The following is an 18,083-nucleotide window of genomic DNA, read 5'->3' on the forward strand; positions in this document are numbered from 1 at the left end:
CCAAGTCCATAACCTCTGCTCCTCCTTTTAACGCTGCTTGGTCCTGTTATGGTGGGTTATTCTGTCATGTTCGTCATAAGGAGACCAAGGCGCAGCGTGATAAGAATACATACCAAAACCCCATAGAATACAAAAAACCCTAGACAAGGCAAAAACACACATACCACCCTCGTCACACCCTGACCTAACCAAAATAATAAAGAAAACAAAGATAAGTAAGGTCAGGGCGTGACACTTGCGAAGGAGTTGCTACAACGCGATGAGCCAAGTAAAGCCCCACCGGCCGTGGTGAAACGTACTTAAGTAAAATTACTTGAACTTACTACTTAAGTCGTTTTTTTTTTGACAACTTTGACTTTTACTTCACTATATTCTTTCTTGAACTGCACTGTTGGTAAAGGGCTTGTAAGTAAGCATTTCTACACTTGTATTCGGCGCATGTGACAAATACAGTTTGATTTGATTTGATTCCTAAAGAAAATTATGTACTATTTACTCCAAACAATTTCCTTGACACCCAAAAGTACTTGTTACATTTTGAATGCTTAGTAGGAGAAGACAATTGTCTAATTCACGCATTTATCAAGAGAACATCCCTGGTCATCTCTATGGCCTCTAATCTAGCGGACTCACTAAACACATGCTTGGTTTGTAAATTATGTCTGTGTTGGAGCGTGCCCCTGGTTGTATGAAAATTTAAAAAACAAGAAAATGGTGCCGTCTGGATTGCTTAATATAAGGAATTTGAAGTGATTTATACTTTTACTTTTGATACGTTTCTTTTAGCAATTACATTTACTTTTGATTGATTTTTATTTTACTGGCTGACATTTACTTGAGTCAATTTCTATTAAGGTATTTTTACATCAGGGCAGTGGCAGATTTAGGTATAGGCGACATGGGCAGCCTGTCACGCCCTGCCTTTAGTTATCTTTGTTTTCTTTATTATTTGGTTAGGTCAGGGTGTGACACGTGTGGTTTATTTAGTTTTTGTATCGTCTAGGGGGTTTTGTATGTCTAGGGGTTTTTCTAGTCTAGATGTTTATATGTCTATGGTTGCCTAGATTGGTTCTCAGTCAGAGGCAGCTGTTTATCGTTGTCTCTGATTGGGAACCATATTTAGGTAGCCATATTCCTTGGTTATTTTGTGGGTTGTTATTCTATGTTTAGCTGCCTGTTCTGCACTAGCCATATTGCTTCACGATTTGGTTGGTTGTTTTGTTTAGTTCTGTTCAGTGTTCTCTCAATTCAATTCAATTCTCTCTTTAATTAAAGAGTTATGTTCGCTTACAACGCTGCACCTTCGTCTCCTCTATATGACGTCTGTGACACAGCCGCCCAGGATGGCATCTTGCCGGGGGCGGCACGGGTCGCCCACACACAAAAATTTGGATTGGTGACATTTGCGAAATCGGTTTTCTATTGCTCATTTGCACGTCACGTCAATGATATCATGTCACCGTGTGGGACTGTGGGTCAATTAACCTTGTCGGAGTGGGCACACTGATTCTAGTTTGTGAGCTAGGCAGGCTACTGCCTGGGAACATCTCCCACTCAGAAGTACGAGATGGGGAGGGGTGCGGGGTTAGGCTGACCTCAGGTCTCCCCACTGGAAGCTCGAGGTGGGGGAGCGAGAGCGGGGGAATCTATCAAATAGCGCACATCTAACTTTGTACAGTACTAATGCAATTAGTGAAATCACACTGAAATGCTACCAAATAAGCCACAATTCATTCATAATACTGTGAATATATAGTTTCGCAGCCATATTGTTGCATTTATTTCTGGTTTGTACGAAATCGTTAAGAATAATATAAAACCAGTCTGCACACCACCAAGGTGAATTGGTTTAGTCTTGACTCTTGGTTGATAGTGTTGGAGGATGGGTAATGTATTGATGCTCGAGTGCCATGTGTTTCTATTTGTCTTTGTTACTTCTTTTTGATATTTATATAGTTTCAAATGTTATGATTATTTATTTGTGTTCCAAATGTCTGAATAAAAATGTGTTAGTGCAGAATGGTGATTTGTTTTTTGTTTTTTGCGGGGGGCGCTGAAGCCCAGTTGGCCCAGGGAGCCATAGCTAGAACCGCCACTGCATCAGGGTATGACAATTAGGTACTCCCGGGAATGAACCCGGGCCTATAGTAATGCCTCTGGCACTGCGATGTGTAAGTAGCCTAGACAGCTGCGACACTCGGGAGGCAGTGCTTTAGCCTTTTAACTGCACTATTTTCATGCATGGCTTTGTTTGGCGGCACCTCTACTGGACCTTTAAAGGTAGTAAGGTAATGGGATAATTAAGACAAATAATGTATACAGATATTTGCAAACAGTCTATGGGCTAATCTTAATCTCTCGTAGACAGGTCCTGCACGTAAACCGAAGAATCTGTGACAACTGGATGGAATGTGTAGGATAACGAGCAGCAGTAGTTCCAGTGTTTGGCTGAGATTTTGCAAACTGGAGCTCCCAATTTCTGACCAAATTACATGAGATTTTAGTTCTGGGTTAACCAAGATTAGAATTCTCTAAGGAGTGACTGAAATCCACACTTTGGTTTTGGTAGAAAAGTCACGGCCAAGAAACGCTTATGTTAGCACTTAAGGACTAAACACATAATTGTACTCAGCGTAGAGGGTGTCTGAAGTTCCACATCACACTATTACAACAGTGTGACTGTTTTGGAATAACATGTCCAATATATTTTCTTAAACATCCTCTGTATTGTGTGATTGTTTAACCATTGATATGTTCTAGGAAACATTTTGGGACCTGAAGGAGCACCAGGTACTGCTGGAATGTCTCGCAATGGCATGTCCATCTTTTTGATGGAAATTACACTAGCCATGCAAAATGTTTATTAAGTATTTATAAAAAAACACTTAACTAATGATTAGTAAATGCTTATAAAGACCGATATTAAACATATTTTGAATGATCGCATGAATCATTATGAAATACTTTAAAAGTTGTTTATAAATGTGTGAATAAATAGGTTAATAACATTTACAAATGTGGCAGTAATGATTAATACATTATGAATAAATTATTTAATAATTCCTTATAAATGCATTATTACCTGGAGTTTTTATAAAGTGCTGCCGTAATATTGATTTACAGCAAGTGATGGTAAAGATTGTATGTCTATAATCTGTTATGTACACGTGACACTAAATGTAGAATCGTTTTCTGGTCAGATTCTTGTCGAATTCAGAACAATGTGTTATTCCTCTTCACGATAGGCTATTATAATGTATAAATATACTATTACAATCATTCTCTTAAACATCATTTTTGAACATTTCCTTTTTTACAAAGCCAGCAGTATAACTGTTGTATCAATATCGTTTGATGGCCCTATGCTTACAACAGGTAAATCAGGAAATACCCCAGTGATCAGTTGTACAACTGAAATATGTCTTCCGCATTTAACCCAACCCCTCTGAATCAGAGAGGTGCGGGGGGCTGCCATAATCAACATTCAAGTCTTCAGTGCCCGGGGAACAGTGGGTTAACTGCCTTGCTCAGGGGCAGAACGACAGATGTTTACCTTGTCAGCTCGGGGATTCGAGCCAGCAACCTTTCAAGTTACTGGCCCAATGTTCTAACCACTAGGCTACCTGCCTGCCACCCGATAAAGTTGAAGGAGTCAACTATTTATCGCAATAACAAGAATAGATCCTTTATAGTCCATTTCATGCACTTAGAAGTTGTAAACAGTACAAATATAAATGACCACGTACAATATCGGAATCGCAGCAAATCCAAAATAGACAGATGTACTCCAAATAAAACAGCAGCAAATTGTTTGAATGCATTTCCAACACTATCGGAAACTGTATAATATAGTGTAGTAGAAATGGCTTTCACAGGACAGGATTGTCTGCATCTATATATAAGACATGGCTGTACAGACCCCAAAGCAGTTGCCATACAGTTCTTACCGAGACACTTCTTTTCATCCACGATGATATCATTCAGTCTGACTGGGCTCTAGTGGGCTATATTTAAAATATCGCAGTGAAATATATTATACAAATGGCCAGGTCATGGACACAGTCATGTTACTAGAATATACTGTATCATGGTGTCTGTTCCGAAAGTGCTTTGTCAATTATAGGGCTGAAGAACTCCCAAAGTAAATCGATTGTGTCATAATTCATGGAGGTAAATAGTGAGCTTAGCTAGCTATACATCTGTGATTACCCTCGTCCACTTTAAAACAATAAAGTAACCACTATACACCTATTTCTCCATGGGCTCAGTAACAGCAATTCTCCAAGGTGTTTAAGCAAGTTCATAGTAGGTACTGTAGTGAGATACATTTCGAGTGACAGTGTTTTCACATTAGAGACTTCTAGACTTCTAGTCAGTCAGTGTAGGCCTACTGACTGAACCAACAGCCAAAGGGCACAGTTTGAAAAAAAGGCTCTTGTTTAAACAGCTCACATTCTATTCCCTATCTAGTGCACTACTTTTGACCTTAGTAGCGCACTATGTATGGAACAGGATGCCATTTTTGATGCATGCTCAACAGTGTTCACAGCCGATAATCAAAGCACAGGCCAATTGGAGAACAGTTTCCTACTAAGGTACTGTACCATCATCCAGCCCTACAATTGGCAGGAGTGATCACATTCAATAGTAAATAATGACTATAAGATAAAGCTTTGAGACAAACGTAGAAAACACAAACATGTAGACATTCACACATGAGAGACCATGAGGTAACCAGGGTCAAACACATGAGAGACCATGAGGTAACCAGGGTCAAACACATGAGAGACCATGAGGTAACCAGGGTCAAACACATGAGAGCCCATGAGGTAACCAGGGTCAAACACATGAGAGACCATGAGGTAACCAGGGTCAAACACATGAGAGACCATGAGGTAACCAGGGTCAAACACATGAGAGACCATGAGGTAACCAGGGTCAAACACATGAGAGACCATGAGGTAACCAGGGTCAAACACATGAGAGACCATGAGGTAACCAGGGTCAAACACATGACAGACCATGAGGTAACCAGGGTCAAACACATGACAGAGACAGTTGACATACAAGGGAAATGGCAAGACAATGACTTAAAAATGTACATTTCACAATTCGTAAAATAATTACTTTCACTATAAAAACAATTTAATTCCCAAAAGAAAACACAAAACACACATTTGTTCAGAAAAATGCATTTTCCATAGATAATTAAGTGATTCATGACACAAAAAAAACATGACACTGAGAAAAAGACATTCCAAAATAAATAAGCTAACAAACAAACTGAACAGGTCTTTTTGAGTAATCAAATAAAACATATATTCCATGTGATTAAACCAAAAATGTGATTTCAGAGGATGTTGAGAAGTCTAGTTTCAGGGGGTCTTGGTCAACTGCACCTATTCTTACACACACACACACACACACACACACACACACACACACACACACACACACACACACACACACACACACACTCCATGAGGATACATACTGTAGTCTGGACAGTTTTACTCATTGATTGGTATTTGGATTCAGTGCACTCTAAGGGAGTTGTGGTTTTGTGAGTGGTAGGTATTGTAGTAGTAAAAGTTGTTGTTGTTTAGCGTCTATCTCATTTGACATACTCAGCTGACTTCCAGAAGTGCCCTGGGTGGGAAAGGCGACGGTTCCGTTTTGGCAACTTTTCTAGCAGATCCACCAGCTTGGAGAAGCTGGGCCTTTCATCCTGCTCGAACGCCCAGCAAAAGAGCAGGATGTCCTGGAGAGAGAAAGAGACAGAACAGACTCCCCTTTAGAGACCCAGGTATATAAAGGAAACACTGGAGCGAAAGAGCCACAAGTGTAACTGGACAACATTATGAATGCCACCCGATTCAGATAACTGTATTCTTCACTGTGAGAGAACTTATTGTGTGGAGTGGTTCAGAAAACACAAATAACTAAACAACAGCCAACAGAAAACTCAAAAACATCCCAGACTGCCTAGACAGGTGTACCTGATAATTTAGTCTTATTCCAAGAACATTCCAGGAATGAAGATGCTCATTCTGAACACCTGGGAAATAATAAGCAACACAAACATTGCCAGAGAGACACACACACACACACACACACACACACACACACACACACACACACACACACACACACACACACACACTATACATACACATGGATTTAGTACTATAGCTACGTATGTAGTAGTGGTGAAGTAGGGGTCTGAGGGCACGGTGTGTTGTTAAATCTGTGAATGTATTGATTTTTTTTTTTTTTTTTGTATAAACTGCCTTAATTTTGCTGGACACCAGGAAGAGTAGCTGCTGCTTTGGCAGCAGCTAATGGGGATCCATAATAAATACAAATAAACAAGTATGCAGATCACACATAAAAATAACCAGGTGTGGAGCTTCGCTCTGTGAAGAAAAACAGTCAACAGTGCAGTATTACGAAGAACACCACTCAGCGATAACTCTTTGCCCATAGACATACAATATGTACACCTACAACTAGTGAGCGACTTCTACCTGAAGTGTGGTACAACCAGTTTACCGTGTATGAGGAACACTCACCGATATCTCTTTGCCCATGCCGATCTGTGTGAGGTTGGGCTTCATCCCACTGCCCACCTGCCAGATGATAACCTCTGCTGGCTGGTTCTTGTAAGGCCACTCACGTGCATGCAATTCATACCAGATAGTGCTGCAGGGACAGTACGGGGGGGGGGGGGGGGGGGGGGGTCAGTTGGAGCGGATGTATGAAATATCCCATGGTTTACAAAATGGAAATGATGGCATTGTGCATTTAACTTTGTCACAGATAAATCCACGTGGTAGCATACCATGTGGGGTTGCCGCGTCTCTTTAAAAAAAAATATATCCAGCACCCGCTCATAGAGATTGGATGTATACATGTAATGTTTTCCTATAATGTTAACATTATTAAAAATAAAAATTCTACAATAGATGTTCACACACATAGGGTATGTTCACCAAGTTGAATATCTAAATGTGGATTTCTATACTGTATGTCTGTCGTGGTTGTCTGAATCCATTTAAAAGCCCCAGAAGCCCCCACAATGAGTCTGACAGACAGACCACAAGTTTGCCTTTTTTAAAGAAACAGCCCTTTAATGCTGAGGAACTAACTTTATATCAAACCTGTTAGATGTAAATGCTCTGATAAACAGTCCATTAACACATAGTCATACGTCATCAACATCGTCACAGCATCCTCTCTTAGCATTATGAGCAGCCATTTTTTCCACTGCCATGTCAACGACCGGGTTTGAGTAGCATAAAAATAGCATTCGGCCAAGACAGAAAAACACATGGAGGATTGTTGAATATGTAAAACAGCTTCAGGGGTCACCTCTAGGTAACACTAAGGCACCAACAGACCAGCTGGACAGTGGATGCATCCCAAATGGCACCCTATTCCCTTTATTCCCATAGGGCTCTGGTCTATATAGGGAATAGGGTGCCATTTGGGACTCATACAGCGTGTGTGAATGCTGCATCCGTACCCCTCAGACTGATTCAGTGACAGTCCCTCCATATGGGAGGGCATCTGAAAATGCAATTGTGTTAGGAGTCAACAGAGCAGGGTCCAGCCACGCAATTGCATCTGTGACGATCACAGAAGATTAAAAAAAAAAACATAAATGGAAAGGCTGACCTGAAGCATGGAGTGTTATAACTAGGATAACAGAGTTGTTCCTGGTCAGACAGGTGGCCTGGAAAGACTCCTGGGCTTGGTTATTATAACCATTCCATACATGATTTGGGAGGGAAGATGGATTTTTATTTAACTTTAACTTTATTTAACTTTAACTTTATTTAACTTGGAAAGTCAGTTAAGAACAAATTCTTATTTAAAATATATACAGTATATATTAAATATAGGACAAAACACACATCACAACAAGAGAGACAACACAACACTACATAAAGAGAGACCTAAGACATCAACATAGCAAGGCAGCAACACATGACAACACAGCATGGTAGCAACAGAACATGACAACAACATGTAAGAAATAAAACATGGTAGCAGCACAAAACATGGTACAAATATTATTGGGCACAGACAACAGCGCAAAGGGCAAGAAGGTAGAGACAACAATACATCACGCAAAGCAGCCACAACTGTCAGTAAGAGTGTCCATGATTGAGTCTTTGAATGAAGAGATTGAGATCAAACTGTCCAGTTTGAGTGTTTGTTGCAGCTCGTTCCAGTTGCTAACTGCAGCGAACTGAATAGAGGAGCGACCCAGGAATGTGTGTGCTTTGGGGACCTTTAACTGAATATGACTGCCATTGTATGTGGAGGATGAGGGTGGCAGTAGATATCTCAGATAGGGTGAGGAAAGACTCCTGGGAGGGTTTTATAAAGAAGCATCAAACAGTGTGTCTTGCGACGGGTATACAGAGATGACCCGTTTACAGAGGAGTATAGAACGCCTTGATGTGTCTTATAAGGAGCATTGGTAGCAAATCTGATGGCCGAATGAGAACATCTAGCCTCTTGAGAGCACCCTTACCTGCCGATCTATAAATTATGTCTCCGTAATCTAGCACGGGTAGGATGGTCATCTGAATCAGGGTTAGTTTGGCAGCTGGGGTGAAAGAGCAGCAATTACGCTAGAGGAAACCAAGTTTAGATTTAACTTTAGGAGATGGATTAGGACCTACAAAAAAACTAAACAAAAAACATTATAATATGTGTCTTGCTGGTGTCAAATCAAATTTCCCCTTGTGGGATAAAGTTGATTCAAATGAATTCAATTCAATAAAATCAGGCTTGAAAATCCAATGAAAACAAGACAGAGACTGGAAAAACTATCAGAGTAAAGAGGCCCCTAAAACACTCCTCAGAACAAAAAGAAGAGCTATGGGCCCTGCTCAAGAGTAGTACTGTCATGTATTGTCATGTTGTGTGTTTCTGTCCTTTCCCTTCACCCTGTCTCCCTCTGCTGGTCGTTGTTAGGTTACCTTTTCTCCCCCTCTTTCCCCCAGCTGTGCCTTGTCTCCTCCTAACTACCCATTCACCCCGTTTCCCACCTGTTCCCTTTTTCCCTCTGATTAGGTCCCTATATCTCTCTCTGTTTTTGTTCCTGTCCTTGTCGGATTCTTGTTTGTTGTGTTTCATGCCTGAACCAGACTATCGTCCTGTTTGCTGTAACCTTGTCCTGTCCTGTCGGAATATGCCGGTCTATCTGAGCCTACCTACGTTTGGTTATTAAAGAAGCTCTGTTTAAGTTAGTTCGCTTTTGGGTCCTCATTCACTCACCGTAACAGAAGAATCCGACCAAGAATGGACCCAGCGACTTCGGATCCTCTCCACTCAGCCGTCGAGATCCAGGGAGCGATGCTAGGCAGACACGAGCAGGAATTGTCTGCTGCTCGACATGCCGTTGAGACCCTGGCCACCCAAGTCTCCAACCTCACAGAACAGGTTCACCATCTCCGCCTCGATCCACCGGCCACTTCCAGGGCTTTCGAATCTCCGGAGCCCAGAATCAATAACCCGCCGTGTTACTCTGGGGAGCCCACTGAATGCCGCTCGTTCCTCACCCAGTGTGATATTGTGTTTTCTCTCCAGCCCAACACTTACGCCAGGAGCACTGCTCGTGTCGCCTACGTCATATCTCTCCTTACTGGACGGGCTCGTGAGTGGGGCACGGCAATCTGGGAGGCAAGGGCTGAGTGTACTAACCAGTATCAGGACTTTAAGGAGGAGATGATACGGGTTTTTGATCGATCTGTTTTTGGGGAGGAGGCTTCCAGGGCCCTGTCTTCCCTATGTCAAGGCAATCGATCCATAACTGACTACTCTATTGAGTTTCGCACTCTTGCTGCCTCCAGTGGCTGGAACGAGCCGGCTTTGCTCGCTCGTCTTCTGGAGGGTCTCCGCGCAGAGGTAAAGGATGAGATTCTCTCCCGGGAGGTTCCTTCCAGCGTGGATTCCTTGATTGAACTCGCTATTCGCATTGAGCGACGGGTTGATCTTCGTCACCGAGCTCGTGGAAAGGCGTTCGCGTTCTCCGTTGCCCCCCTCTCCGCATCACTACCATCTTCCTCTGCCGGCTCGGGAGCTGAGCCTATGCAGCTGGGAGGTATCCGCATCTCGACTAAGGAGAGGGAACGGAGAATCACCAACCGCCTCTGTCTCTATTGCGGTTCTGCTGGCCATTTTGTCACTTCATGTCCAGTAAAAGCCAGAGCTCATCAGTAAGCGGAGGGCTACTGGTGAGCGCTACTACTCCTGTCTCTCCTTCAAGATCCTGCACTACCTTGTCGGTCCATCTACGCTGGACCGGTTCGTCAGCTTCCTGCAGTGCCTTAATAGACTCTGGGGCCGAGGGCTGTTTTATGGACGAGACCTGGGCTCGGGAACATGACATTCCTCTCAGACAGTTAAGGGAGTCCACGGCCTTGTTCGCCCTGGATGGTAGTCCTCTCCCCAGGATTCAGCGTGAGACGCTACCTTTAACCCTCACTGTTTCTGGTAATCATAGCGAAACCATTTCTTTTTTGATTTTTCGTTCACCTTTTACACCTGTTGTTTTGGGCCATCCCTGGCTAGTTTGTCATAATCCTTCCATTAATTGGTCTAGTAATTCTATCCTCTCCTGGAACGTCTCTTGTCATGTGAAATGTTTAATGTCTGCTATCCCTCCTGTTTCCTCTGTCTCTTCTTCACAGGAGGAGCCTGGTGATTTGACAGGGGTGCCGGAGGAATATCACGATCTGCGCACGGTGTTCAGTCGGTCCAGGGCCACCTCTCTTCCTCCACACCGGTCGTATGATTGTAGTATTGATCTCCTTCCGGGAACCACTCCCCCCCGGGGTAGACTATACTCTCTGTCGGCTCCCGAACCTAAGGCTCTCGAGGATTATTTGTCTGTAGCTCTTGACGCCGGTACCATAGTCCCCTCCTCCTCTCCCGCCGGAGCGGGGTTTTTTTTTGTCAAGAAGAAGGACGGGTCTCTGCGCCCCTGCATAGATTATCGAGGGCTGAATGACATAACAGTTAAGAATCGTTATCCGCTTCCTCTTATGTCCTCAGCCTTCGAGATCCTGCAGGGAGCCAGGTTTTTCACTAAGTTGGACCTTCGTAACGCTTACCATCTCGTGCGCATCAGGGAGGGGGACGAGTGGAAGACGGCGTTTAACACTCCGTTAGGGCACTTTGAATACCGGGTTCTTCCTTTCGGCCTCGCTAACGCTCCAGCTGTCTTTCAGGCATTAGTCAATGATGTCCTGAGAGACATGCTGAACATCTTTGTTTTCGTTTACCTTGACGATATCCTGATTTTTTCACCGTCACTCCAGATTCATCTTCAGCACGTTCGACGTGTCCTCCAGCGCCTTTTAGAGAATTGTCTTTTTGTGAAGGCTGAGAAGTGCACTTTTCATGCCTCCTCCGTCACATTTCTCGGTTCTGTTATTTCCGCTGAAGGCATTAAGATGGATCCCGCTAAGGTCCAAGCTGTCATTGATTGGCCCGCCCCTAAGTCACGCGTCGAGCTGCAGCGCTTTCTCGGCTTCGCGAACTTCTATCGTCGTTTCATCCGTAATTTCGGTCAGGTGGCAGCTCCTCTCACAGCCCTTACTTCTGTCAAGACGTGCTTTAAGTGGTCCGTTTCCGCCCAGGGAGCTTTTGATCTCCTCAAGAATCGTTTTACATCCGCTCCTATCCTTGTTACACCTGACGTCTCTAGACAGTTCGTTGTCGAGGTTGACGCGTCAGAGGTGGGCGTGGGAGCCATTCTTTCTCAGCGCTCCCTCTCTGACGACAAGGTCCACCCATGCGCGTATTTTTCTCATCGCCTGTCCCCGTCGGAACGTAACTATGATGTGGGAAACCGCGAACTGCTCGCCATCCGGTTAGCCCTAGGCGAATGGCGACAGTGGTTGGAGGGGGCGACCGTTCCTTTTGTCGTTTGGACTGACCATAGGAACCTTGAGTACATCCGTTCTGCCAAACGACTTAATGCGCGTCAGGCGCGTTGGGCGCTGTTTTTCGCTCGTTTCGAGTTCGTGATTTCTTATCGTCCGGGCTCTAAGAACACCAAGCCTGATGCTTTATCTCGTCTCTTCAGTTCTTCAGTAGCCTCCACTGACCCCGAGGGGATTCTCCCTGAGGGGCGTGTTGTCGGGTTGACTGTCTGGGGAATTGAGAGGCAGGTAAAGCAAGCGCTCACTCACACTCCGTCGCCGCGCGCTTGTCCTAGGAACCTTCTTTTCGTTCCCGTTCCTACTCGTCTGGCCGTTCTTCAGTGGGCTCACTCTGCCAAGTTAGCCGGCCACCCTGGCGTTCGGGGTACGCTTGCTTCCATTCGCCAGCGTTTTTGGTGGCCCACCCGGGAGCATGACACGCGTCGTTTCGTGGCTGCTTGTTCGGTCTGCGCGCAGACTAAGTCCGGTAACTCCCCTCCTGCCGGCCGTCTCAGGCCGCTTCCCATTCCCTCTCGACCGTGGTCTCACATCGCCTTAGATTTTGTCACCGGACTGCCTTCGTCAGCGGGGAAGACTGTTATTCTTACGGTTGTCGATAGGTTCTCTAAGGCGGCTCATTTCATTCCCCTTGCTAAGCTTCCTTCTGCTAAAGAGACGGCACAAATCATCATCGAGAATGTTTTCAGAATTCATGGCCTTCCGTCAGACGTCGTTTCGGACAGAGGTCCGCAATTCACGTCTCAATTTTGGAGGGAGTTTTGCCGTTTGATTGGGGCTTCCGTCAGTCTCTCTTCCGGCTTTCACCCCCAGTCTAACGGTCAAGCAGAACGGGCCAATCAGACTATTGGTCGCATCTTACGCAGTCTTTCTTTTCGCAACCCTGCGTCTTGGTCAGAACAGCTCCCCTGGGCAGAATACGCCCACAACTCGCTTCCTTCGTCTGCGACCGGGCTATCTCCTTTTCAGAGTAGCCTCGGGTACCAGCCTCCGCTGTTCTCATCTCAGTTCGCCGAGTCCAGCGTCCCCTCCGCTCAGGCTTTTGTCCAACGTTGCGAGCGCACCTGGAAGAGGGTCAGGTCTGCACTTTGCCGTTATAGGACGCAGACTGTGAGGGCTGCTAATAAGCGTAGAACTAAGAGTCCTAGATATTGTCGCGGTCAGAGAGTTTGGCTCTCCACTCAGAACCTTCCCCTTAAGACGGCTTCTCGCAAGTTGACCCCGCGGTTCATTGGTCCGTTCCGTATTTCTCGGGTCATTAATCCTGTCGCAGTTCGACTTCTTCTTCCGCGATACCTTCGTCGCGTCCACCCGGTCTTCCATGTCTCCTGTATTAAGCCCGTTCTTCGCGCCCCCGCTCGTCTTCCCCCCCCCCCCCCCCCATCCTTGTCGAGGGCGCACCCATCTACAGGGTCCGCAGGATTTTGGACATGCGTCCTCGGGGCCGTGGTCACCAGTACCTCGTTGATTGGGAGGGGTACGGTCCTGAGGAGAGGAGTTGGGTTCCCTCTCGGGACGTGCTGGACCGTGCGCTGATCGAGGATTTCCTCCGTTGCCGCCAGGTTTCCTCCTCGAGTGCGCCAGGAGGCGCTCGGTGAGTGGGGGGGTACTGTCATGTATTGTCATGTTGTGTGTTTCTGTCCTTTCCCTTCACCCTGTCTCCCTCTGCTGGTCGTTGTTAGGTTACCTTTTCTCCCCCTCTTTCCCCCAGCTGTGCCTTGTCTCCTCCTAACTACCCATTCACCCCGTTTCCCACCTGTTCCCTTTTTCCCTCTGATTAGGTCCCTATATCTCTCTCTGTTTTTGTTCCTGTCCTTGTCGGATTCTTGTTTGTTGTGTTTCATGCCTGAACCAGACTATCGTCCTGTTTGCTGTAACCTTGTCCTGTCCTGTCGGAATATGCCGGTCTATCTGAGCCTACCTACGTTTGGTTATTAAAGAAGCTCAGTTTAAGTTAGTTCGCTTTTGGGTCCTCATTCACTCACCGTAACAGAAGAATCCGACCAAGAATGGACCCAGCGACTTCGGATCCTCTCCACTCAGCCGTCGAGATCCAGGGAGCGATGCTAGGCAGACACGAGCAGGAATTGTCTGCTGCTCGACATGCCGTTGAGACCCTGGCCACCCAAGTCTCCAACCTCACAGAACAGGTTCACCATCTCCGCCTCGATCCACCGGCCACTTCCAGGGCTTTCGAATCTCCGGAGCCCAGAATCAATAACCCGCCGTGTTACTCTGGGGAGCCCACTGAATGCCGCTCGTTCCTCACCCAGTGTGATATTGTGTTTTCTCTCCAGCCCAACACTTACGCCAGGAGCACTGCTCGTGTCGCCTACGTCATATCTCTCCTTACTGGACGGGCTCGTGAGTGGGGCACGGCAATCTGGGAGGCAAGGGCTGAGTGTACTAACCAGTATCAGGACTTTAAGGAGGAGATGATACGGGTTTTTGATCGATCTGTTTTTGGGGAGGAGGCTTCCAGGGCCCTGTCTTCCCTATGTCAAGGCAATCGATCCATAACTGACTACTCTATTGAGTTTCGCACTCTTGCTGCCTCCAGTGGCTGGAACGAGCCGGCTTTGCTCGCTCGTCTTCTGGAGGGTCTCCGCGCAGAGGTAAAGGATGAGATTCTCTCCCGGGAGGTTCCTTCCAGCGTGGATTCCTTGATTGAACTCGCTATTCGCATTGAGCGACGGGTTGATCTTCGTCACCGAGCTCGTGGAAAGGAGCTCGCGTTCTCCGTTGCCCCCCTCTCCGCATCACTACCATCTTCCTCTGCCGGCTCGGGAGCTGAGCCTATGCAGCTGGGAGGTATCCGCATCTCGACTAAGGAGAGGGAACGGAGAATCACCAACCGCCTCTGTCTCTATTGCGGTTCTGCTGGCCATTTTGTCACTTCATGTCCAGTAAAAGCCAGAGCTCATCAGTAAGCGGAGGGCTACTGGTGAGCGCTACTACTCCTGTCTCTCCTTCAAGATCCTGCACTACCTTGTCGGTCCATCTACGCTGGACCGGTTCGTCAGCTTCCTGCAGTGCCTTAATAGACTCTGGGGCCGAGGGCTGTTTTATGGACGAGACCTGGGCTCGGGAACATGACATTCCTCTCAGACAGTTAAGGGAGTCCACGGCCTTGTTCGCCCTGGATGGTAGTCCTCTCCCCAGGATTCAGCGTGAGACGCTACCTTTAACCCTCACTGTTTCTGGTAATCATAGCGAAACCATTTCTTTTTTGATTTTTCGTTCACCTTTTACACCTGTTGTTTTGGGCCATCCCTGGCTAGTTTGTCATAATCCTTCCATTAATTGGTCTAGTAATTCTATCCTCTCCTGGAACGTCTCTTGTCATGTGAAATGTTTAATGTCTGCTATCCCTCCTGTTTCCTCTGTCTCTTCTTCACAGGAGGAGCCTGGTGATTTGACAGGGGTGCCGGAGGAATATCACGATCTGCGCACGGTGTTCAGTCGGTCCAGGGCCACCTCTCTTCCTCCACACCGGTCGTATGATTGTAGTATTGATCTCCTTCCGGGAACCACTCCCCCCCGGGGTAGACTATACTCTCTGTCGGCTCCCGAACGTAAGGCTCTCGAGGATTATTTGTCTGTAGCTCTTGACGCCGGTACCATAGTCCCCTCCTCCTCTCCCGCCGGAGCGGGGTTTTTTTTTGTCAAGAAGAAGGACGGGTCTCTGCGCCCCTGCATAGATTATCGAGGGCTGAATGACATAACAGTTAAGAATCGTTATCCGCTTCCTCTTATGTCCTCAGCCTTCGAGATCCTGCAGGGAGCCAGGTTTTTCACTAAGTTGGACCTTCGTAACGCTTACCATCTCGTGCGCATCAGGGAGGGGGACGAGTGGAAGACGGCGTTTAACACTCCGTTAGGGCACTTTGAATACCGGGTTCTTCCTTTCGGCCTCGCTAACGCTCCAGCTGTCTTTCAGGCATTAGTCAATGATGTCCTGAGAGACATGCTGAACATCTTTGTTTTCGTTTACCTTGACGATATCCTGATTTTTTCACCGTCACTCCAGATTCATCTTCAGCACGTTCGACGTGTCCTCCAGCGCCTTTTAGAGAATTGTCTTTTTGTGAAGGCTGAGAAGTGCACTTTTCATGCCTCCTCCGTCACATTTCTCGGTTCTGTTATTTCCGCTGAAGGCATTAAGATGGATCCCGCTAAGGTCCAAGCTGTCATTGATTGGCCCGCCCCTAAGTCACGCGTCGAGCTGCAGCGCTTTCTCGGCTTCGCGAACTTCTATCGTCGTTTCATCCGTAATTTCGGTCAGGTGGCAGCTCCTCTCACAGCCCTTACTTCTGTCAAGACGTGCTTTAAGTGGTCCGTTTCCGCCCAGGGAGCTTTTGATCTCCTCAAGAATCGTTTTACATCCGCTCCTATCCTTGTTACACCTGACGTCTCTAGACAGTTCGTTGTCGAGGTTGACGCGTCAGAGGTGGGCGTGGGAGCCATTCTTTCTCAGCGCTCCCTCTCTGACGACAAGGTCCACCCATGCGCGTATTTTTCTCATCGCCTGTCCCCGTCGGAACGTAACTATGATGTGGGAAACCGCGAACTGCTCGCCATCCGGTTAGCCCTAGGCGAATGGCGACAGTGGTTGGAGGGGGCGACCGTTCCTTTTGTCGTTTGGACTGACCATAGGAACCTTGAGTACATCCGTTCTGCCAAACGACTTAATGCGCGTCAGGCGCGTTGGGCGCTGTTTTTCGTTCGTTTCGAGTTCGTGATTTCTTATCGTCCGGGCTCTAAGAACACCAAGCCTGATGCTTTATCTCGTCTCTTCAGTTCTTCAGTAGCCTCCACTGACCCCGAGGGGATTCTCCCTGAGGGGCGTGTTGTCGGGTTGACTGTCTGGGGAATTGAGAGGCAGGTAAAGCAAGCGCTCACTCACACTCCGTCGCCGCGCGCTTGTCCTAGGAACCTTCTTTTCGTTCCCGTTCCTACTCGTCTGGCCGTTCTTCAGTGGGCTCACTCTGCCAAGTTAGCCGGCCACCCTGGCGTTCGGGGTACGCTTGCTTCCATTCGCCAGCGTTTTTGGTGGCCCACCCGGGAGCATGACACGCGTCGTTTCGTGGCTGCTTGTTCGGTCTGCGCGCAGACTAAGTCCGGTAACTCCCCTCCTGCCGGCCGTCTCAGGCCGCTTCCCATTCCCTCTCGACCGTGGTCTCACATCGCCTTAGATTTTGTCACCGGACTGCCTTCGTCAGCGGGGAAGACTGTTATTCTTACGGTTGTCGATAGGTTCTCTAAGGCGGCTCATTTCATTCCCCTTGCTAAGCTTCCTTCTGCTAAAGAGACGGCACAAATCATCATCGAGAATGTTTTCAGAATTCATGGCCTTCCGTCAGACGTCGTTTCGGACAGAGGTCCGCAATTCACGTCTCAATTTTGGAGGGAGTTTTGCCGTTTGATTGGGGCTTCCGTCAGTCTCTCTTCCGGCTTTCACCCCCAGTCTAACGGTCAAGCAGAACGGGCCAATCAGACTATTGGTCGCATCTTACGCAGTCTTTCTTTTCGCAACCCTGCGTCTTGGTCAGAACAGCTCCCCTGGGCAGAATACGCCCACAACTCGCTTCCTTCGTCTGCGACCGGGCTATCTCCTTTTCAGAGTAGCCTCGGGTACCAGCCTCCGCTGTTCTCATCTCAGTTCGCCGAGTCCAGCGTCCCCTCCGCTCAGGCTTTTGTCCAACGTTGCGAGCGCACCTGGAAGAGGGTCAGGTCTGCACTTTGCCGTTATAGGACGCAGACTGTGAGGGCTGCTAATAAGCGTAGAACTAAGAGTCCTAGATATTGTCGCGGTCAGAGAGTTTGGCTCTCCACTCAGAACCTTCCCCTTAAGACGGCTTCTCGCAAGTTGACCCCGCGGTTCATTGGTCCGTTCCGTATTTCTCGGGTCATTAATCCTGTCGCAGTTCGACTTCTTCTTCCGCGATACCTTCGTCGCGTCCACCCGGTCTTCCATGTCTCCTGTATTAAGCCCGTTCTTCGCGCCCCCGCTCGTCTTCCCCCCCCCCCCCCCATCCTTGTCGAGGGCGCACCCATCTACAGGGTCCGCAGGATTTTGGACATGCGTCCTCGGGGCCGTGGTCACCAGTACCTCGTTGATTG

The 18,083-nt window shown here is 47.2% G+C and overlaps 1 protein-coding gene across 1 annotated transcript in view; it reads right to left on the bottom strand.

Moving 5' to 3' along the window:
- Positions 1 to 5,488: 5,488 nt before the first annotated feature.
- LOC110526017 (kinase suppressor of Ras 2) overlaps positions 5,489 to 18,083 on the bottom strand; it is a 56,610-nt gene continuing 44,015 nt past the window's right edge. The window contains exons 13-14 of the mRNA XM_036981750.1: positions 6,573 to 6,702; positions 5,489 to 5,761 (exon numbers count right to left, since the gene is read on the bottom strand). Of these exons, the coding sequence (XP_036837645.1) occupies positions 5,615 to 5,761; positions 6,573 to 6,702 (277 nt within the window). The 3' untranslated portion in view covers positions 5,489 to 5,614. The remainder of the gene's footprint in view (positions 5,762 to 6,572; positions 6,703 to 18,083) is intronic.

Source organism: Oncorhynchus mykiss, chromosome 6, assembly GCF_013265735.2.
Source record: "Oncorhynchus mykiss isolate Arlee chromosome 6, USDA_OmykA_1.1, whole genome shotgun sequence".
NCBI classification, from domain to species: Eukaryota; Metazoa; Chordata; class Actinopteri; order Salmoniformes; family Salmonidae; genus Oncorhynchus; species Oncorhynchus mykiss.